We start from the raw sequence: 22602 nt of genomic DNA on the forward strand, positions 1-22602 counted from the left end.
TTAATTTAAAAATCCTTATTTATGTGGGGAAAATGACTATTTAGTAGTAGTTTTATTGCTGTTTTGTTTAAATAAATACAATAATAATAATTAAAAGAAAATAGTGCTTTGTTCCAGAGGACAATGGCTGCTGGGAGGAATGATCACATTATCCCCCTAACCCTAACCCCCATCATTATTATATAATGTGTGAATATCTGCATCCATTAATCTACAATGTGGAATAGTCCTACCTGCAGAAACATAAGGTAGTATACTTTGATGGGGTCATTTATTCTGTCGAGATATCCTACGTGCATTAATATATATGCACAAATATACAATATAAAGTAGCATACTTTGATGGGGGTCATTTAAATTGTTGACTCATCCTATCTGCATTAATATATAAAGTAGCATCTATAATTGAGCAAATTAATGTAGCATATTCTGGTGTTTGACTTGGACTTTTAGCTTGACATGAAATGTAGGTTTTTTTTTTTTGTTGTTGTTGTTGTTTGTTTTCTTTCCTTTTTTCAGAGTCCATGTTTGTACAAATATCACAAAAAGACACCACCACAAATTTGCACCCTTTCCCTGTTACCAATTTACGATTAAGGTCAAGCAGGCCTCTCTCAAAATCAAATCCAGATGCCATCTTAAGAGGAAATGTCTGGAAATACTGTCCTGAATATCAAACAGGATATGAAGAATGTTTTGTACTATGGAATATTCTGAATATTGTTATTAGAATGTTATTATTAAAAACCTCTCCGTGAGACTTTTGGATTTGTTTTTGTAAATAATTTGCCATTTTAGTCTAATTTTCTATAACGAAAACAAAAGCTTTATTATCGTTCGGGTTCACAAGAGGGCGCTAATACAAAGCTTCAGGTGGTCTAGGACCAACTTGAGAAAGGAGGAGGCCATTCACTAGCCTGTTTTAGCTACACACATCTAGCTACTGTTAGCTAGCCGGCTGCTAACGAGCAAGCTAAAACATTAGTTTGACTTCATGTCGCCTGTCCAATTAAGTGATGGCAAAAGAACAGTGTTCACAAACCGAGGCTGGTGAGTGTTGGGCATCCCTTTGATTCATGACAAAACATTTAACATTTACAGAGTTTCCAGTTGTGTATCAGCTGGTGAGCTAGCCAACCGAGTGCAGCCGAAAGCTAGCTACCGTTAGCTCGGTGACACTACCTGATGCCAAGCTTATAATTAATTCTTTCTTTACAGAACTATATTACCTCATTGCTAGATTTCTGCAGTCTGGACCTTGTAAAAAAACAGCACAGGTAACATCCTAAAATTATATGTATGTTTGCAATAACTGATCTAAATAAGCAGCCTTACTAGCATCTGAGGCTAACTATGTGTCTGTTGTTAGATTCTGATTGAGGAGCTGGAAGAGTATGAGGTAAGTTATGATGGACCTTTCTGTGTTCATTCTCATGTGTGCTGTCCGCAGTGTTGCCCATCTAATCGTTTTGAGGGCATCATTTTTGTATTTTTGAACGGCGTTGAATAAAGGAGCGCGTTCCTCTGCCGAGTCGAAGCTGGTAGCTTTGTGTTCTCTAATGGGTTGTTTTTAACTTTAGTTGGTCCCTCAACGATGGAGTTGGGACGGGGAAAAATACAAACGGACCTTCCAAGACTGGGTAAGTGGGATTTTTTTTATTAGAATTTCAATCAAACGAAGCCTTATATGTTTTGTTTTTATTTTTAATTGATTAGCATATATCAGCGGATGTCTGTTTTGTGAGTAAATACACCAATCAAATTAATGGGGGCAGAAATGTGTTTTTGTTTATAAGAATATTTAAAACATCGATTTTCGTACGGGCCTGCTGATAAATAACTAGATACAGGCTCTGCTATTGTGTGGGCTAGTATGCTGGTAGAATAGCGACACGGGCAGCTAGTGATAGGCTGAACCAGTTTCAGAGAGCTGTCAATCTTGTTTCCAAGCCAATCAAATCACAGTTGCATCTACGAGCGAACCGAAAGAGTCGTAACAAGCTCATTTGATTGGGTATGAGCTTTTTGCTCCGCCTCCTTTCCTCTCTCCCTCCTTAACGCTTCACAAAACACTGAAGATTATTATTAAAGAGTTGACAAGGAAAAATAACTAATTTATTAATTTCATTGCCTTCTGGTTGTTACATTGTGTTTATATTTCTGTGGCTCAAAAACACACCAACAGCACGAAAAGATAAAAAAAAGAAATAAAATGAAACTGTACAACTGTCCACAAATGTGGACTTTCTTTTTGCTGTTTGATAATATTTGGGCAGCAGCAGCTGTGTTCAGGCAAGCTAGAAAATGTGAAAGTAATAGATAAGGTGCACCAGCTCCAGAACAAATCAGTTAATTAAAAAATGCACAACTTATTTACTGTCACACCCACACATGATGGAGCTGCATTGTGTAATATTAAGTGAAAGTCTGTTATGCTGAGTGAGCATCTATATTTGTGTTGCTTGGGCTTTGCTGCTTTTGGCAGAGGGCAGGGAAACCTCCATTTGAACTAATCACTACATTTTTCTTTTGAGCCCCACAGTAACACTGTTATTGGTTGGGCTTTGCAAATCTGCTGCCCAAATAGTGCAGCTGAAAAGCACCTTAAATGCAGCACATTAAAGATTCTTAATCAAGGAAAATTAACACAGAGGACACCCACTTTAAAGGCTGTATTTATTTGTTTTATTGCTTAATAGTATTTGTCATAAACTTTTACAGGTGATTTTGAACCAGCACATTCCTGCAGACTATCTGCTCCAGATTTGCCACCGGATAGGTCCGCTGATAGAGAAGGAGATCCCACCTAGTGTTCCTGGAGTCCAGTCGCTCCTGGGGCTTGGAAGACAGTCATTGCTTCGTACAACCAAAAGTGAGCATTTCATTCCCATCTGTTTAGGTTTTTTCTATACGTGCTTGACCCCAGACCACTATTGTTGTATTTATTGTATTTGTGTGGACATTGATCTGATTTCAAATAACTTTTATCTCTTTGTATGTGTAACTTAGGTTGTAGCCACAAAGTATGCAGTGGCTCAGCTGTTGCTGCTCTCCACAGAGGCCGTCCACCAGAACCTCCAGTCATCAATGGAAATGCTCCAAATATTGGTGTGTGTGTAACGTTTTCAGTAATCTTGTATAGATAGATCATTTCTGCCTGTTACTAAGTACGCAGATCTTTAGTGCAGTCTGTTGTCTCTATTAATCCTTTTCACTCATCCTTATATTAAGTGTCCATCATGGGTGCTCGCCAGACCACAGGCACGGCCCGTTTTGGCCATGTTCTGCCGTCTTCCACCTACCAACACATGAAGATACACAAACGTATCCTTGGCCACCTTTCCTCGGTCTACTGTGTTGCTTTTGACCGCACTGGCCGACGGATCTTTACAGTGAGTGATGATTTGGTGGTTATTGGAAATGTATTTATTTGAAAATTATTCCATTTATTTGCCCATGGTTTGTGTGTTTTCTTTTAGGGCTCTGATGACTGTCTAGTGAAAATCTGGGCCACAGATGACGGCCGGCTCCTGGCAACACTTCGAGGCCACTCAGCAGAGATCTGTGACATGGCTGTTAACTACGAGAATAGCCTCATTGCCTCGGCAAGCTGTGACAAAATAATCAGAGTGTGGTGCCTGCGCACCTGTGCACCCATCATTGTTCTGCAGGCCCATGCTGCCTCCATCACATCCATACAGGTGATAGACTTTAAAAAGGAAAAGCATCAGGTGTTGCACTAATCTTTGAGGTTGGAAAGGTTTTAGAAGACTTTCTCAAAACATTTGAAATACTTGAGTTATTCAGCTTATTTCCGGTTTTAAAACGTAATGGTCTCACTTTGTCTTTTTCTCTCTCCTCATAGTTTTGCCCAGCAGCCAAAGGGACAACGCGATACCTTGCCTCAACAGGTGCTGATGGTATGGTTTGTTTCTGGAAGTGGCACTCACTCAGCATGAAATTTAAGTAAGTACAAACCCACCTAATGCAAGCCTTTTTTTAAAAGCTTTTTTTCTTGTTAATGACCATACTTATTCACACACTTTTTTTTCATGTAGTGATCAACCAGTCAAGTTTGTGGAAAGGTCACGGCCAGGAGTCCAAGTGTCCACTTCTTCCTTCAGTAGTGGTAAGCGGTATTCACATGTCTGGTCATATTTCATGAGTCAGATGTATTTTTCCTATACTGATTCGCTGACCAAACCAACATCATCCAATCTCCAACTGCACTCTGTGTAACCAGAAGAAATCCAGGTTGCAAATAATCAGATAAAGACTTTTCTTTCAGAGCATCTGTCACTGACTTAAATAAAAAGGCTGCTAACACATTATAATCTGCACTGATTATCTTATAAAGACAAAAAATGAATCAGCCACCTGATTAACGGTCTCTTTCTCTAACAGGTGGCATGTTTATGGCTACTGGTGGTACAGATCATATGGTCAGGGTCTACTACCTTGGTGCTGAAACTCCAATGAAGGTCTCTGAGATGGATGCTCACACGGTATGAAATGCTTGCTTTAATGTTTGCATTTTTTAGGAGCTTAATTTACAGTGCCTGAGTATGAATATTAATTCTTGTCTACTTTTTGTGTGTGTGTGTTTTTAAGGATAAAGTTGTGGTTGTCCAGTTTAGCAATAACAGCGACAGGTGAGATCTGCATGGACTTTAAGCCATATTGCCATATTTTGTAGTTACAAGCCTCCAATAATTAAATGTATGTGTGTGTCTAGCCTAAGGTTTGTGAGTGGCAGCCGTGATGGCACAGCCAGGATCTGGCACTACCAGCAACAGGAGTGGAAGAGCATTACTTTGGACATGGCTGCAAGGCTGCCTGGGTAAGAGCAAATTATTCCACAACAAGATCTCATAGTGCTCTTTTATTGCTCTTTCTCTTTCTCTCTTTAATACTTTATGTCTTCCACAATATTTCCCTGTAGAAGCACAGTTGCCAATGGGGATGATAAGACCAAGCTGGTGGTGACCATGGTAGCTTGGGATCGGACGGATAGCTCTGTCATCACAGCAGTGTCAAACTACTTGATCAAAGTGTGGAGTGCAACATCTGGACAGCTGCTGCATGTTTTGTCTGTGAGTGGCTCTCTATTTCTTTATCTATTTTTCCCCATCCTGAGGAACCTTCATGCTTTGGCTTACCTCTGTGAATAAATGGCCGATCTCTGTTCTAGGGGCACGATGACGAGCTGTTTGTGCTGGAGGCCCACCCTTTTGACCCCCGCATCATGTTATCTGCCGGCCACGATGGCAACATTAACATCTGGGACTTAAACAAAGGAGTGAAGATCCGCAACTTCTTCAACATGGTAAGTAATGAGCAAAGACAATCGCACACAAGTGTAGCTGTCTCCTTTTATTGTTCACTAGCATTGAAATGAGTTTTGAAATTTTATTTCTAGATTGAAGGCCAAGGCCATGGTGCTATTTTTGACTGCAAGTTCTCAGCCGATGGGCAGCATTTTGCCTGCACTGACTCGCACGGCCATTTGCTCATCTTTGGCTTTGGCTGTAGCAGACCATATGAGAAGGTAACAGCACGTCGCTGCAAGCTACAATGTATTTTCCCATAATAATCTGTCATTTCTTCCTTCTTTTAAAGAACAAGTTTGCCAACATGTCTTCTCTTGATCTCCCCCAGATTCCTGACCAGATGTTCTTCCACACAGACTACAGACCTCTTATTCGTGACTCTAATAACTACGTTCTGGATGAACAGACACAACAGGCTCCTCACCTCATGCCTCCACCCTTCCTGGTGGACGTTGATGGGAATCCTCATCCTTCTCACTACCAGCGCTTGGTTCCAGGAAGGGAGAACTGCAAAGAGGACCAGCTAATACCTCAGCTAGGATACATGGCTAACAGTAAAAAGTCCACTCATTACACAAATCTTTCACAATGTCACAACTTATGAGATGTGACTGACTCCATGTTGGTCATATATTTTTCTTTTTCTAAGGTGATGGCGAGCTGGTTGAGCAGGTACTTGGCCAGCAGACGGCAGAAAATGGTGAAAGCTTATTGGACAATCTCATCAGGCAGCTGCAGAATGAGCAGGATGAGCGTCAGAATGCAGAACAACAGGCAGACAGGGAAGCGGGGGAAGAGGGTATGTTTTTATGTCAGATTTTTTTTTATGTTTTATATATACATATATATATATATATATATATATATATATATATATATATATATATATATATGTTTTTTTATGCACAAACACTTTATTTATTCAATTTAAAAAGGACAATGTACATTAATGTAATGTGCCAGAGTTGGCAAATGAGCTAATTTTCATCTGTAGTCCCATGGCAGATCAACAAAACAACATGCAGTGCACACTTTACAATAGAAAAATTAAATGCATATGTCAGAGTACTTGGTAATATAAAACAGCATATAAAGGTATAGTAAAATATATGATAGGCAAGTTATTTATTAGTGCAAGTTTTATTACACCTTTGAGATTCATGGAAAAGTCTCAGCATGTTAATTTTTTAAAAATACATTTTTGTTATTTCAGACCTGTTGAATTCATATTTTCTAAATGACATACTGAATAGTCATGAAATCCAAATAAATTCTCATCTTTAGCTGCTGATGAAGCAGAGGTAGTGCCTTCCTCTCCAGCTGTCGAAGCCCGTAGAAGTGGGCAGGTGGATGGAGTGTGGCAAATGCAACATAATTCCCTTCGTAGTCAAGTGGCCACCGCAAGGGACCTGCTGGCCTGGAGTCGCAGAGTGGTCGTTACTGAAGTGCCACAAGGGACGTTCAGGTGAGGTGACTGGAGGGAATTGCATTATTCTTAAGAGCAGTGCTAACATAATTTTCTGGGGTCAGAATGAAATATCTGTGACATAACGCAGAGGGACATCACAGCAACTCCTGCTTCTTTTAATTTATACCTCTGTTCAAACAAATAATTTTTTGGACATGACTTCTCCCCTCTTGCCGTCAGGGTCTCCCTCTTTTGCGTACTTTATCTCTTGGTAACACCGGTATCATTTTATTGTGGCATGAGAGATCATACACTAAATCACCTGAGAACTCAGACCACACGCCTAAATGATAGAAAATAATTTTACTGGCTTTTTCTTTTGTTCTCAAATACATTTATTTTTTCTACAGTTCAGCCATAAACAGTCGATAGGCTACCAATCCCACTTTGAGTGAAAAGTCTTGTTACAAACACTCATTTTGGAGCTTAACGGCTGCTGGTCAGTTAATAACACCATTCGAAAACTCACAATTTAGCTTCATAAACGCTGGACTTCTTTGTTGCTCCATGCCTCAAAAAAACGTAAGGAAACGTAATGTTATTGGTGAAGCAAAAAGTTACACCACAAGAGGTTTAATATCCCTCTTGGGAAGCACAGCAAATGCAACATCATATGAAGTTAAAGTTAGGTGGAGAATCGGAGGGAGGAAGTGACACATTTTCAGCTCAGAGGGGCACAAAACAGAATCCCAGGTTGTTATTTTTGTTGTTTTTGGCTGAGTTTTTGAATTGTTATGATTTCAGACCCCTAAAAATATGCTCGAGCACAAAAACATTATTTCACAAGTATGTTTCCTTTAAGCAAACAAGTTAATTTTTTTTTTCTCCCCTACATTTTAGTAATTGTTTTTAATATGATTATTTTTATAGAGTTTGGGAGGAGTGCAGACAAGCCAAAAGCGACATGGAATGTTTTCTTTACAATGCGGAGAGGAGGAAGAAACCTATAACCTGCCCAACTAAGGTACACCACTTTACCAAGTTGGTTGTTTCACACGTCAGAAAAGCTTTAAAAGGGGAATCATTCTTGTGTTTCTACCTTTCCCGCTCTGTAGATTGATCCTTTGGCTTCTCGACTGCGCTCCCTTCGGCCGACCAAGAAGAAGCAGCAGCGCCACGCCTATCAGACCCGCTCAGCTCAAGTCCGCCGTCCTGGAACCAGGACTCGAAATCCCAGCAACCATCGTAACTCTGGGAGCCAGATAGACTCAGACAGTGGAGATGTATGGTCCATCATTGTAATTCTAATTGCACATACCCCAACACCTGCCATTTTTGATGCATGAACAGTAGTGTTGGACATGGTAAAAAAAAATTAACTAGAGATTAGTTCTCTTACTAATAATTCTGAAATCTGTTTGCACTGACAGGCAGCAGAGCATGGGGAGCAGTCTGGAGTCTCCTCTGATGGTGAAGCTCAGTGGCAGAGTGAGAGCAGCTCCAGGTAATTATGTTTGATTGGGCAATGCTCTTAAATGTAATTCTGCTTGACCACCTAATGACACTCGCCTTTGATTTGCAGCGACTCGTCTAGTGAATATTCTGATTGGACAGCTGATGCAGGAATCAACCTGCAGCCACCAAAGCGACCATCCAGGAGGCCTGTACAGCCCCCAGATTACAGCAGCTCTGAGGAGGAAGAGGGTGGTGATGAGGCCAAGGAGGAAAAGAAGAAGGAAAATGAGAAAAAGAAAAAGAAGCCTAAAGAGCCCAAACAGGTCAGAGTTAACATCAGCTGCTGCTGAAGTAAGTGAGACTGTCACACTGCAATAGAAATTCTGTATCTTAACTTCTAATGAACTTTATACTCAGAAACCCACGTCCTCTCTGGCTGAACTTAATGCAGACGAGTGGCTTCCACCCTCATGGATAATGGAGACCATTCCACACCGCTCTCCTTTTGTTCCACAAATGGGAGATGAAGTAAGAGCTGAAACTCTAATATTGAACAAAAACATCAAATATGTTGCATTAAATATATTTTATATCATGGCTCTTTCCCCCCTCCAGCTCATTTACTTCAAGCAGGGCCATCAGGCCTACGTGCGGGCTGTTCGCAGGGCCAAGGCCTACAGCATCAACCCTCAGAAGCAGCCGTGGAACAGACTTAATCTCAGGGTGAGGAAGGCTGGCTCTATCTCCCAGTCCTAATATGTTCCAGTAGAGCAGGGGTGGCCAACGTCGGTCCTCGAGAGCCACAATCCTGCAGGTTTTCCATGCATCCCTGCACCAACACACCTGACTCAAACTAATGAGTCATTGTGCAAATCCTTATAGGCTGTTGGATCCATTTAATTTGAGTCAGGTGTGTTGTTGCAGGGATGCATGGAAAACCTGCAGGATTGTGGCTCTTAAAGACTGACGTTGGCCACCCCTGCAGTAGAGCATATTTCAAGAGTCAGCAACCAGTTTTTGTAACTTTCTGAGACAGCTAACTTCAGTATTCATGTGCACTTTGCAATTGGCCAAAGCAAATAGTGGCAGCTTTTGCTGCGTTTCCCACAATGTAACCATGATTGTATATATATAAACAACTTGTAGAGCAGCATTATTAAAGATGCCCATATCAACGGCTAATTCAGCATCCATCTTGCATCCTACCTGTACTCTAAAATCACTCCAGACAGTAAAAAACACTTATGTCTACTCTTGTCTAAATCTCTCTCTCTCTGTCTCTGACTCTGTTTTGTTTCCTCTCTTCCTCCGATAACGTCTTCTAACATTTCTCTGCTGAATCAGCCACGGTGGGCGTTTAAAACAGCTGATATGTTTACATCTGCTTTCTAGCTTGTGACACATGTGCAAAGTGAAACTCATCAGCAAAGTTACGCAGCGTCCCGGATGAAAAAGTTGCTTAGTGGGGTTTTTTTTCAGCCTCAGGACGCTGCTGGGCAGCGATGGCTTCAGGAATGCACATAATAGATGTCACTGCGCCATCAAACGAGTTCGGAATGAGGAGTTTTAAGGTCGAAAAGTTACTGAATGGGTCTTTAAAGAGCAGGAAGTTTAACCCAAATTCAATTGGCAATGCACAAAATGCCCAGTTTATTGTTTTTAACTGCATGTAGTTTCAAATGAGCTATTAACATAAATGGTTCAACAAAGATTCATTTTTCTATTCCTTCAGGACCAAGAATCTGTGAAGGTGATTGGGATTAAATATGAAGTGGGACCACCCACCCTCTGCTGCCTAAAGCTGGCTTTCTTGGACCCAGTCTCAGGGAAGATGACCAATGAGTCTTTCTCCTTAAAGTGAGCATTCATTTTCAGAACATGCAACATAATAAATAACTGAAATTCTCAGCAAATCTAAGCACATGTTTCTCCACTTTTTTTTTTTCTATGTTCCCCATCAGGTATCATGACATGCCCGACGTCATAGATTTTCTTGTGCTGCAGCAGTTTTACAACGAAGCTAAAGAGCACAACTGGCAGCCAGGTTAGTTGGTCCCCAGCAGGCTTTTGAAGTGAAATGTTTTTTGTTGTGGACTCTCTTTCACCAATGTTTTTTTCTTCTCTGTAGGTATGAGGTTCCGCAGCATCATTGATGACGCCTGGTGGTTCGGATTTGTGGAAGATCAGGAGCCCCTGCAGCCAGAGTATCCCGATAGCCTGTTCCAGTGCTATGCCGTAAAGTATGTTTAAGTCTGCAGCTGGGGGAGGACTTCTCAAGTCCAAAAATAATGGATCATGGGTGTCTGTCGGTACCTTGTTCCTTATGTTGATGTTAAACTAGATGTATGTTTCTGTTTCTTTAGGTGGGATAATGGGGAGCGGGAAAAAATGAGTCCCTGGGACATGGAACCTATTCCAGAGGAAGGTCAGCTGTGTTAATATGCAGTGTTTCTTTGAAGTTGACGGCTTTTTGGGAACATTAGGCCTTCCTCTTTTTCAATAATGTTTCCACTTTTTTTTTGTTGGTTTCTTTTCATTTTCTTGTGTTGTCATTCGGTTTTTCATTCTGTATAAACTGTTAACCATCTGCCTATGATATGAGCATTTTCAAGACAAACTGCCATAACCACATAGAGGTTGGATAAATTTCTAAGTATATTTTGACCATTTTCTTTTAAATCTTTGGGGTTAACTCACTTACAGTCAACATATCATTTTTATAACAACCCAGATGTGACATGTCAGCCTTCCCAATATCAAAGTCACATTTTAATTGAAGGATGACATCCCATTCCTCAACCAGGATTCATTGATGGTCAACCAGTACGGCTGTGTTGGTCACTCTGGCGCATGCAGCACACCTAAACTGATCCCACAAGTGTTCATTTGGGTTAAGCTCTGGACAGATCAGGTCACCCCATCCTCTCCACTCCCAAATTCTGGAGATACTCTGTGAAGATCCTGGTGCTGTGCAGGATAGTTAGGTCCCAGATTCTGGAGATATTCCCTATTGGCTCCAGAATCTTATTTCTGTTTATCAAGAGCCAGTCACCTGGCAGCACTTGAAGCTCAAATCAAGAGTAAACACCTATAAGAGAACATTATAGGGGATTTTGGCACATTTTTGGGGGGCACTGCCAACACATTTAGCTGTGTTGCTCATTCCACAGAACAACTTACAAGTTGTTTGTTGTTGACAGAGTACCAATCAAACAAACAATGTCTTATACAACACCTCCTGGTTTTATTAAAGGGGAGAAATACTCGATCAAGCACAAATTTTCTTACATTTTGTGCAAAGTTTATTTATTTTAAAATACAGTTAATGGCAGTGAATGTTGTGATTTGGGGTTAGACTCAACAAAAAGTAAAATATATGATCTCCTGGTCACTTCTGTGGTGTTATTAGAGGGAATCATTTTTATATGTAAATGGAAAATATTCAGAAAACTCCTTGTACATAATCAAATATTCAGTACTTCACTTAATGTTTCTTAAGTGTCATTTTCATGCAACTCAGTCATTCAATTAAAATGCAGCAGGTTATCTACTTTTAGCGTAGATTAATTCTTTCTTTCAGTTTTAGTGGCAGCAGTAGCATTTTGGGTTTTATTACATTATGTTTGATATTTTTCAGCAAAATTGGTAATTTTGAGTTTCGTTTTTCAGCAGTACACATTGTGATGTTTAGTAAAGTAAACTTGATCGGATCTGAATCCTGAATCTGTAATAGTCATTGAACATGAGAAACCTTTTGTCAAGACATATTAGAATTGTAGCAGTATGAGTTTGATTTGTTTTCCTACTCTGCTTCTAACACATGTTCTTGTTTATTTAGCTGCTTTGCCAGAACAGGTTGGTGATGGTGTGGAGGTGGCAGAGGAGGAGCTTAAAGCTCTTCTCTACAGGCCTCAGGAAGGAGAATGGGGGGCTCACACGCGAGACGAAGACTGTGAGAGAGTCATCCATGGCATCGAGCAGCTTCTCACACTAGGTAGGCCACCAAAGAGATACAGCTTGTTACAGAAAACCTCTGACCTTGTTTATTTACGCCGTATCTGATCTTATATGTATTTGTCTAAAGATGTAGCCAAGGCATTTGCGTCACCTGTAAACTTGCGGGACTACCCCCTGTACTGCACTGTGGTGGCTTACCCTACTGACCTCAGCACTATCCGCAAACGACTGGAGAATCGCTTTTACAGGTGAAGCATTTTACATAAGTTTGCACAGTGTCACATTTTCCTCTGATGCGGATTCCTCTCTAAATTCCCAGCTATTTTTCTCTGCTGCAGGCGGATCTCTGCATTAATGTGGGAGGTGCGTTACATTGAGCACAATGCACGCACTTTCAATGAACCCCAGAGCCCAATTGTAGCAGCTGCTAAGGTGGTTACGGATGTTCTGCTCCACTACATTGGGTATGAAAGTTCATTATATATTGCTGATATTACAGTCACCTGACTGTTACTTTAACACTGTATTGTCGCACACTTTTTCTGACTCCTTGGCTCGCTTTCTCCATCAGAGACCAGAGCTGTACAGATATCTTGGACCTGTATCACAAACTGAAGTCTGAGGTCAGCAGTGAAGGAGAAGCAGAGGTGAGACTGCTGAGTTTAGTAAAGAGGAACTTTTTTGTTTGTTTGTTTGTTTGTTTGTGCTTTACGTTTGTATGCTCCTTTGCAGATTGACTTGGATGTGGACTCTGACACCCCGGGGACATCTACAGGGCATCGGGTAAGAGAGATCTTAGACTGTAGCAGGATGTCTACGTTTACCAGCAGTAGCTCCAGTGTCAGTGAACTGAATTCTCTCTGTGTTAGGGAGCCACAGGGAAGCGAGGTGTGCTTTTGGATGCAAAAGCATGGCGAAGTCAATGTCGAGAGCTGCTGCGTCGGATGTTGACCTCTCCAGATTCAGCACCATTCAGACAGCCTGTGGATCTCTTTGAATATCCAGTAAATCAATTTGAAATCCCCAGCTGATATAAGGCCACTGTAAAAGCATCCCATTCAAAGCCATTCATGTGGACATTTATACTCTTTATTGTTTTCTCTCAGGACTACCGGGACATCATCGACACTCCAATGGATCTAGGTACAGTGTCAGAGACCCTGGTGGCAGGAAACTATGAAAATCCAATGGAGTTTGCCAAAGATGTCCGTCTCATTTTCAGCAACTCTAAAGCTTACACGCCTAACAAGAAATCTCAGGTGAAAACCATCCCTGAGAGGGGGGAAAAGGCAATTACTCTGTTGAATAAGTCAAATCTGTACTAGTAGAGTGTTTTCATTGTGACTTTCTTTCATGTCTAGATCTATACTTTGACCCTAAGCTTGTCGGCCTTCTTTGAAAAACACATCATCTCCATCATCTCTGACTACAAGTCTGCTATTCAGAACGAACGTCGGGCTCGTCAGAGGTTCAGCTATAGAAACAGATTGCACAATGGAGGCAGCTCCGCACCTAACAGTCCATCCCCCAGGTACTGAGCTTCATTCATTAACCTCTGCAGACTGTCTGCAGCTTCTGCTGAGCTAAACAGTTTTAGATTTACTGAAAATATGCATTCCTCTTTTATGTGATTTCCATCCCTGTTCTAAAAGACTTTGTTTCATTTAAGCTGCTAAAAGTTGAATAATGCTAAAGTGTGTAGTTAGTAGTTACAAAATGTTGCTTTTTTCTGCTAAATCATTTGTGTTTTCTGCACATTTCCAGTCGTAAAGGCAAGTACAAGTCAGGAAAGGTGTCGGAACCAAAAAACTCCCAAACCTCAACTAGGAGGCGTTCTCAGAGACCGTATCAAGGTATGATCCAGTACTGGGATGCATTGTGTTACATACATGAGCTCATTTTTTTTAAGCTATACAAAAACAAATAATAAAAAAAGCCTTTTAATCAGCTTGTAACACATTTGTTAGAAGTTAGTAAAATGTGATCTGATCTGATTAAAATGCAATTAGGAGAATAATTGTTTTTCATCTTCAGTTTCATGAAAGTTGGGACACTGAAGACACCATCTACCTGTTCCCATTTAACATCATTAGCTGTGAAATGCTCCTCCAGTTATTTTTGACTTGTGCAAGTTACTTTTTTCATCTTTTGTTGCCCCTGTTCCAGCTTTTTTGAGATTGTGTTGCTGCTCAAGTTGAAAATGAGCTGATATTTCAAATCAAATCCAATTTTATTTATAGAGCACTTTTCATGCACAAGGCAACACAAAGTTCTATTGAATACACAGATAAAAAAATCTAACAAAAAATAAAAAGACACACCTCATAATTGATGAAATATCATATTTGTGATGAAATAGTAAAAAGTCTCCATTTCACCATTCAAATGGTTGCATTCTTTTTCTATTATTTTCCAAAGTGTCCCAACTTTTTTTGGAGTTTTTTAAAATGCTTTTAAAATGTTCTATAGTGGTCTGAATATATCCAAATCTTGATTTCTAGTTGATGGCCTAGTTTAGGATCTAGTGTTTGTAAAGCTGATTAGCTCTATCAGACTCAGCTGTATTTTGTTTTACATAAGCTTCTCAAAAGATTGTGAATGCAGTTCAACATCCTTCTAAAAATTCAGCCTAGAAGCATTGTCTTGAACAGCTACACTGAGCTTTAACCACAGCTTTGGACCCTTAGCATTATTTGTCTTATATTTATCTGATGGACCAAGAAGTTCTTCTTTAAACTGATGTGTTTATTTTTGTATTTTATTGAGATTCCAGTTGTGGTTGGTAATTATTGTATTGATGCTTTAGCTCAGCAAAGCAGCAGTGTAGCAGAGGAAGAGGACAGTCAGCCTTCTTCTCCAAGTTCAGGGACAAGCGTGGAGAGCAGTAATCAAGGGCCACATCGAGTGACCCGCAGCCAAGCAACTCCAGTGAAGAAGTCAGGTATGACAAGAATAACATTCAAAGAAGTCTCAGCGTGTTCGCTGTTGGTGTGACGGTGAAGTTAAACCATCGTCCTTTTCCTGTTGTACCAGGGAACCGGCGTAACTTGCAAATAAATAATGGGTCAAGACGGCGTCAAGGGCAAGAAAGGCTGCAGTCCGACAATGACGCGGAGGCATCTAGCTCCAACAGCTCTTCGTCAGAGTCATCCTCAAGTTCTTCATCTTCATCCTCCTCCTCATCCGACAGCGAGAACAGCTCTGATTCTGATGCTGAGAAATACGCAGATGGAGGAGGAGATCACGACTACAGCAAAGCCCCCTGCTTGTCGGTGCATCTGTCAGCGAAGGGAAAGGTGGCGGCCTCAGGGAAAAGGAGACACAAAGGAGGGGAGGACACGGAGCAGAGACCTAAACGAGCACGAGTACAACCTCCGGTGGTGAACGAGGAGGAGGAGGATGATGATGAAGAGGGAGAGGAAGAGGAGGAGGAAGAGGAGGAGGAGGAGGAGGAAAGCCCACAGCAACCAGTTGATATAAGACATGTAAAGGACGAGGTGGATGAAGAGGAGTCTGAGGAGGAGGAAGAACCTGAAGAGGAGGAGGAACCTGAAGAGGAGGAGGAGGAAGAGGAAGAGGGGGAGGAGGATGAAAATTCTGAGGCTCAGAGAGCAGCAGCTAGAAGTCTAAGAGGGAACCAGAGTAAATCTGGACGGGTCAACACGCGTAACCAGGGCCGCAGAACAGTTGTTTACCAGGACGATTCAGAGGATGATGGCCATGGATCGAAGGAGGACCCTCTCAACTTGGGCATGTCCCGCTCAGGACGGGTACGCCGTATGACAGAAAAAGCCCGTGTCAGCCACCTTATGGGCTGGAGTCACTGACACCCCCTTTCAAACCTCAATAAAAAAAAAAAAAAAAACTTTAAACACGAATAATACATCAGGGATTTTTTTTTCTTTCTTTTTGTATAAGTGTGTATATAATGGAATAAATATATATGATTTTCTTTACCCAAGACTGCTTATAAAACTCAAACTGATAGCTGGTGCTCATGAACTGTTGCCTTGGATTTTTTTTTCCTGGCCGACAAAGCTACTGTTCAGCACAGACCCTTTCCAATTAGACTAACTCACCTCGGCCTTACTACTCATTGGAGGAGCCTTTTTTTGACCTGACACTGCTCTCCTCATCCTGAACGTTTTACATCTACTGCTGAAACACTACATGTACCCCTCTTCCCCTCCTAAAACTTCACATACTGATCACCAAAGAAGGATGCACAGATGCCAAAAATTGGTGCTCATATTTATCCCCTTTTTTAAGGATATTTTTTTTCTAAAATCAAATGAAATTTAGACTTTAGTGGTTGCTTGTTCAGTCGCAACCACTGTGAGATACACGCATTATCGCTTGTCAAATTCTTTTGGATATTTTGCTGTTATCTCACAAGTATTAAAAAACTGATGTGTAGTGTTGTCTGGGGATTAGCAATACTGGGTGAAAGTCAGTAGAATACAGTACATTAGTAATATCCTGCTTGATGTCCTTTGTCTATGAATGTTAAATGCTTTTCCCTTTTCCTTTTTTTTTTTTTTTTTTTTAAAGCCTTCAGATCTATTTTTAGGTGAAATTGGGTGCTTTCCTTTTTGTAGTTAAGGGTAAAAGTGATTTCTATTTTGTTTTCTGGGTGAATAACCACTGCATCCTCGTGGTATGTGTAGTATTGTACTCCCTGACATCCGTTCATAGTTGCTTCCTTGACTCCTTCATGCGGCACATGCGAAAGCAAAAGGGTCTTCATATAACTCTTCCATAGAAGTATTTATTTTTCCATTGTTTTTTTTGTTTTTTTACTTTATTTTGAATGTTAATAGTGATAAGGAAAAGGAGATATTTGCACATTTGTCTACTCTATGTGGCAGCTGAATAATAAAGATGATAGTGGTATAAGATAAAACCTCACGATTTTTGAGTGGGGTTTCAAAATGTGCCAGGTGAGCACACTTTGAGGTTTAAAAAAAAGTTAGAATAGTGAGATTGCATATTACTCTTCTATTTCAAGATGTGTATGAATAAGGTGAGGGTCTCATATGATTTGTGCTTTTCATTATGCATAATGAAAAAGAAGAAAATGTGCCGCTTCCTTGTCTGTGCGCTTATGAACTGATGTGTTTCTAACACTGGGTAGATCGACTGCACCCATGAGGCTGTTTTTATCCCCACTCATCTTTTTCTTTTTTCTTTTTTTTTCCATATATTTCCATTACCTGTGACCATGTTGTCATATTTTCGTCTTTATGGATATGAAATCACACAAGGTGTCTCCCATGCAGAGAGTGCTTTTTTTTTTCTTTTTCTTTAATGTTGCACAGATAATGTTTACATAAAATCTTGTGCTGTCGTGCAAACATTGTGCTAAAACCATTTGAGGCAGAATCCGTGCAGGAGATGACCAGAGTTGATGACTCACGTTGTCGTTTTAGCACCAGGTGCTTGAGTCCACACACACCACCTCCTCATCCCTCTGTGTGATAAGTAACATAAGGGAGTTTATTTCACAGTTTAGTCTGTGTCAGGTTCTCACAAATCAGCATCAACATGTAGGGTGTCAGCAGCAGCATTAACTGGTGTTTTGAGAAAACTATGATAGCATTGAGATGATTAATCTTATTTTCATTTTCATGCTTAGTCTTGCCTCAAAGGATCTGCTTAGATAAGTACAGCTTTCTACAGTAGATGGGAAAAGCTTACAAGATTTTTATACAAAATGTTTTTATTGTATGTGTTTGGGTTTTTTTTTTCCAAATAAAAATTTGAATTTCTTTTTTTTTTTAATAACCACAACTTGTTTTATTTAATTTTACAGGATTTCTGTGTAAGCCAGCACAAGCTTAGGCTCCTGTTCACCAGCACTGTGACAGTCATCTTCCATCTTTATGACAGGTCGTGAAGGTGAACCAAAGAGTTTAAGAATACTGGGGCTGTCCGTTTTCTGTGGTAGGCAGTCAAAAACACAAATGCACCATTTGCAACAGCAGTAATGCATTGAAAGCTTGGATGTGAGTCAGACGAGGAACAAACAAGGTTGAGTGATGACGCACTGCCCTCCACCACACCTAGAAACTGCAGAGATGCTGGAAGATCGTATGAAGAAAGGTTGACTTTTGGATGATAAAGAAGGCAAAGTAAAGTTTACTCTCATCTTTCAATGTTGATAACAGGCCTGAGTTTCCACAGCAGTGTCTAATGTTCATCATCTGAGTTGGTGCATTGAAATACTCAGAATATACCAATGCAACTAAACATAAATGCTGGTGTGAATAATTGACTAATGTACCAGTGCAAATGTATAAGCACAACTATTAACTCTTAAAAGACTCAAAATAGGCCCATGTCTAATCAGAGCTATACTCTCATGCAAATAATTTTTAAATAAAGGGGGACTAACCATTATTATTCCCTTGAAGACTCTTTAAATATTGTTTTGTGCCACATTTTAGGAGTTTTAAATGTGTGTTGGGACAGGAAGTATGGGCTATGCCAGAATCAATGAGGATGAGCAGGTTGATGATGGAGATCAAACCTGTAGACTTAAAGGTACAGTGTGTAAGAATTACTGACATCTAGGGATAAAATGGGCATAGAAATGATTTCAAATGGCAGCAAAGTTGTGAATGGATGGTGGATGTCAGTGACCAAAATTCTTCCTGATATAAAAATGTTTTAATCAGAGGTGCAGCGATGACTGCACAACAGGTAACCTCTTCAAAATTATGTACATGTGTACTGTTTTCTTCCAGCTGCATTTTAAAGACACATTATGTAACTTTCCAACCTTAAAACTCTGAGAACTGCATTCTGGACTTCTAGGATGGCACAGAAACATCTATTATGTGCATTTCTGGAGCCATCGCTGCAGTGCAGCTTCACAAGGCTGAGAAACCGCAATATACAGCTTTTTCATCCAGGATGTTGTGTGACATTGCAGAGTTTCGCTTTACACGCTAGAAAACAGATATAAACATACAGGCAATGGCTGATTCAGCAAAGAAATGCAATAAGACATCAGAGAAAAAGAAATGAACAGAACAAATAATAAGATGAGAATCATGATAAGACTGTCTTTTACTGGCTGGAGAGAGCTCACAGTACAGGTAAGGTGCAAGATGGATGCCAAATTAGTTTATAGGGGGTGCATCATTGAGTAAATCTACATAAATTCCATAAGCTGTATCCCAGTTCAGGGTCTGCACACTTCAAAATGCAGATTCGTCGGCTACATATGTCATCGTGGTGCGCCAAGCACTGTCCCAATTTGGAGGAGCCTCCGAATCCACCCTACAAATCTGCACTCGTTTGGCCTCAAACGAAGGCTGCTGGTGATTCGTCCTTCGCGGCCTCTTTTCTCCCTGAATTCATTGCGCACAAGACGGTGGCAAAAGAGCAACTCAGAAGCTCAGAAGAGTAAGTTTTTTTTGTGTGCTTTTGTTTTACTACACTTTAGTAGAAATGTGACAAAACCAAGTACATTAAAAACATGTTTATTAAATGGTGGCATTAAAATTCTCTAATATTTGATATTTGTGGATTTTTAAGGGGTTAATGAAGTGTCTACCGGCTGGAAAACAATAGCCCGTCAGTTTTTTTAACATTATTACTCGGTCGGTGTTAACTTTCACTGAAACGTCCTATGATATGCTAACAGTTATTTCAGAGGTTTAAGTGATTCAACGTCCTATGTTGCTGCTATGGGAAATTCTCGTGGGCTAGGTAGGCTGTCCCATTTCTCGAATGTTAAGCAGACTTCGAAGTGTGCAGACTATAGAAGACACTGTAGCCTACGTAGTCTGCACACTCCGAAGTGTGCGGACACTGGATTGGGACACACCTACTGAGTTTTTTGTCCATTCAGTGACACCACAGTTAAATTAGTACAAATATGGCAGCTTCCATGTATGTGGACTCACAGCAAGTAGATATAAATGGGTAATTTCTAAGTGAATAAAAACATAACAGCTATGTAAGTAAAGAAATAAGAACCAATAGAAACAGTTTTTAATGATATATTACATTTTTCTGTCACTGACCTTTGATTTTATTGCACACCACACCTTTAAGACCTGCTCAAGTTTTCATGTCTGAAATAAAATAAGGCTCCTTTGTGTGCTTTACATGTCAGTGATATTACCATGGACTGTGGAATAACTTCCCATTTTATGTTGCACACACCTGTCTGACACACCGCTCAGAGCTACAACCTTTAAAATATCTGTTAAAAACGCATCTATTCTCTCTGCTCTTCCGCTGACCAAATGTGAGACATTAAATAGTTTTTAGTAATCTTAACTCTTCTGTGTTTTATGTTTGTTTTTGTTTTTTTGTTGTTGTTGTTGTTTTTTTGTTTGTTTTGTTTTTGTTTTGTTTTTTATTTTATTTTATTAGCTATTTTATGACTGCCGATGCTACTGTGAAGCACTTTGGTCAACTGTTGTTGTTTTTAAAGGTGCTATATAAATAAATTTGACATTGACATTGACATGGTACCTTGAATCTGCATTTTATCTAAAGATATAATGTAGTAAAACTTAAACTTGCACAAAGTAGCACCAACGGTGTGATGGATGAATGCTGCAACTTGAAAGATAAATACTCAAATGACAGCCCTTGCAACTTAATTAAAATAAAAACAAGACTCATGTTGGAAGTGACATGAAAAGGACAGGCCAGCAGAGTAATATGAGCATTTACACACTAAAGACACACACACATGCTGCTCCATTGATTTTGACAAACTGGAAAAGGAAGAGCCCGGCTTCTTTCTTTATTTATACTGTTCATGCTCATCTTGCCACAGAACATAGGCACATCATGATGACTCCATTATAAGATCACATACATGACACAACAATTTTCTCATTGGCCAACAACTGCCACACAACAACTAGTTGTGTTACATTTATTATAACAATAACAACAATGTGAGCAACCAGATAAAAGAGGGAAATTGGTAATCGTGTACTGGCAAAACATTTCCTTCACAATACACAAAAACCCTAAAGATTTCCACAACCACTATTTAACTACACAGGGGACAACTGCACACAGTATTTTCATCTGTAGTCAGAGAATCACAAACACGTCACACACTTTGATTATTTGACAATATCTAAGTGCATTAAATTGTGCTTCGGGCTCAGTGTGAACAGTTCACATTAAACACACCTAAACATGTGCTTTAAATGTTGCTTTCTTTTAATATATATATATATATATATATATATATATATATATATATACAATGAACATACACACAAGGACAGAGTGCAATACCTGCTGGCTGCATTGTAGACTAGTTAAACAATTTAAATGAGCAGGAGTATTTTTGTACACAATAGCAGGCAGAACCTCAACAGAACATTGACCCTTCGTCCTACACAACAAACAGCCGTCACTATGTCAAGCAAACACAGTCAGTTCAGGCTGTTGACAACACACAAAAAGGATTTAACATGCTCTTTTGCATTTTTTTGGCAAAGAAATCAAAATGTTTCTCTAAAATTAAAAACAACACATCCAAAGCTTTGTTTAAGGAGGCAAATCCCTGTGATTTTCAGTGACGGGTCACCGATGATATACAGTCATAGTTCCAAGTTGATTATTTTAAACTTTGTCAAAATCAATACAGCACAAAAGCACAACTCAACATCTGCCACTGATCACAATGAGGGTCTTATTTGAAATTCTTAGGGACTGTAGGAAAATGATCAGGTGAGAAAAGAGGGAAGATAGTTCATTTCTATCTACTGTGTAATATTAACAGCTCTATATAAATTCATCATCACATTTAATATTCGGTTAAATAGAAAAGGCAATGGAAGCACATTTTTCCATCAGTTTTTTTTGGTTGTTTTGTTTTTTAATTTGTTTTAACAATATTATACTTTATGAACAGCTTTTTTTTCTGTCTGAGCTTAAACATTTTTGTCTTTTTCTTTTCTCTCTAAACCTCAGAACAAACCATGATCTGCCAGAAAATTGTCTTAAAATCTGGTTTAACTTGTGGTGCTTTTTCTTTTAACCAATTAAGTCTGATGGATAACCTAGCCATAATGATGATCAGCTGACCTTTAAGGCAGAGTTCAGTCAAGACAATATTTTCATCTGATGAGACCATCACTGTGTTGTTTTACAGGAGTACAGAGTCAGACGTTTGTGCTACGATTTGGTCAAGACATGAAATACTACAAAATAACCTTCTAGTTAACATCCAGTGCCTATCTTTAATATCTGTGTTTATTTATCTCCAGTATGTTGTGTGTGGAATACAATTTTGGGTACCTACTGGTCAAAATCATAGACAAACAGGAGTTAGTCTTCTTGTCTGGACTTTGAGAGCTATTAATGATTTAGTATCAGCTTTCATTAGTTATAGGGGGCTTCTTCACTACAGAAACACAAATTGTGCTCTACAGACAGAGTTGGACATGATAACCATGCTCCTGTTTC

General features: G+C 39.8%; 1 protein-coding gene across 1 annotated transcript; it reads left to right on the top strand.

The window, feature by feature from the left end:
* Window positions 1-939: 939 nt before the first annotated feature.
* Window positions 940-17918, top strand: brwd3 (bromodomain and WD repeat domain containing 3). Its single transcript, XM_042008558.1, has 40 exons — window positions 940-1050; window positions 1219-1277; window positions 1370-1399; window positions 1581-1640; window positions 2722-2872; window positions 3010-3108; window positions 3232-3392; window positions 3480-3701; window positions 3866-3966; window positions 4059-4129; window positions 4405-4505; window positions 4612-4652; window positions 4736-4840; window positions 4943-5093; window positions 5192-5326; window positions 5420-5548; window positions 5659-5884; window positions 5980-6129; window positions 6615-6795; window positions 7669-7762; window positions 7854-8021; window positions 8169-8242; window positions 8321-8516; window positions 8611-8721; window positions 8809-8916; window positions 9926-10050; window positions 10155-10237; window positions 10322-10433; window positions 10557-10618; window positions 12032-12187; window positions 12278-12398; window positions 12489-12614; window positions 12722-12797; window positions 12883-12933; window positions 13020-13154; window positions 13257-13409; window positions 13512-13681; window positions 13915-14003; window positions 14957-15091; window positions 15184-17918. Exons 1-40 carry the CDS (start codon window positions 1017-1019, stop codon window positions 15975-15977), a joined length of 5346 nt encoding a protein of 1781 aa, XP_041864492.1. The 5' UTR covers window positions 940-1016; the 3' UTR covers window positions 15978-17918.
* Window positions 17919-22602: the final 4684 nt, after the last annotated feature.

The sequence above is a fragment of the Melanotaenia boesemani genome, chromosome 15 (assembly GCF_017639745.1).
Source record: "Melanotaenia boesemani isolate fMelBoe1 chromosome 15, fMelBoe1.pri, whole genome shotgun sequence".
NCBI lineage: Eukaryota > Metazoa > Chordata > Actinopteri > Atheriniformes > Melanotaeniidae > Melanotaenia > Melanotaenia boesemani.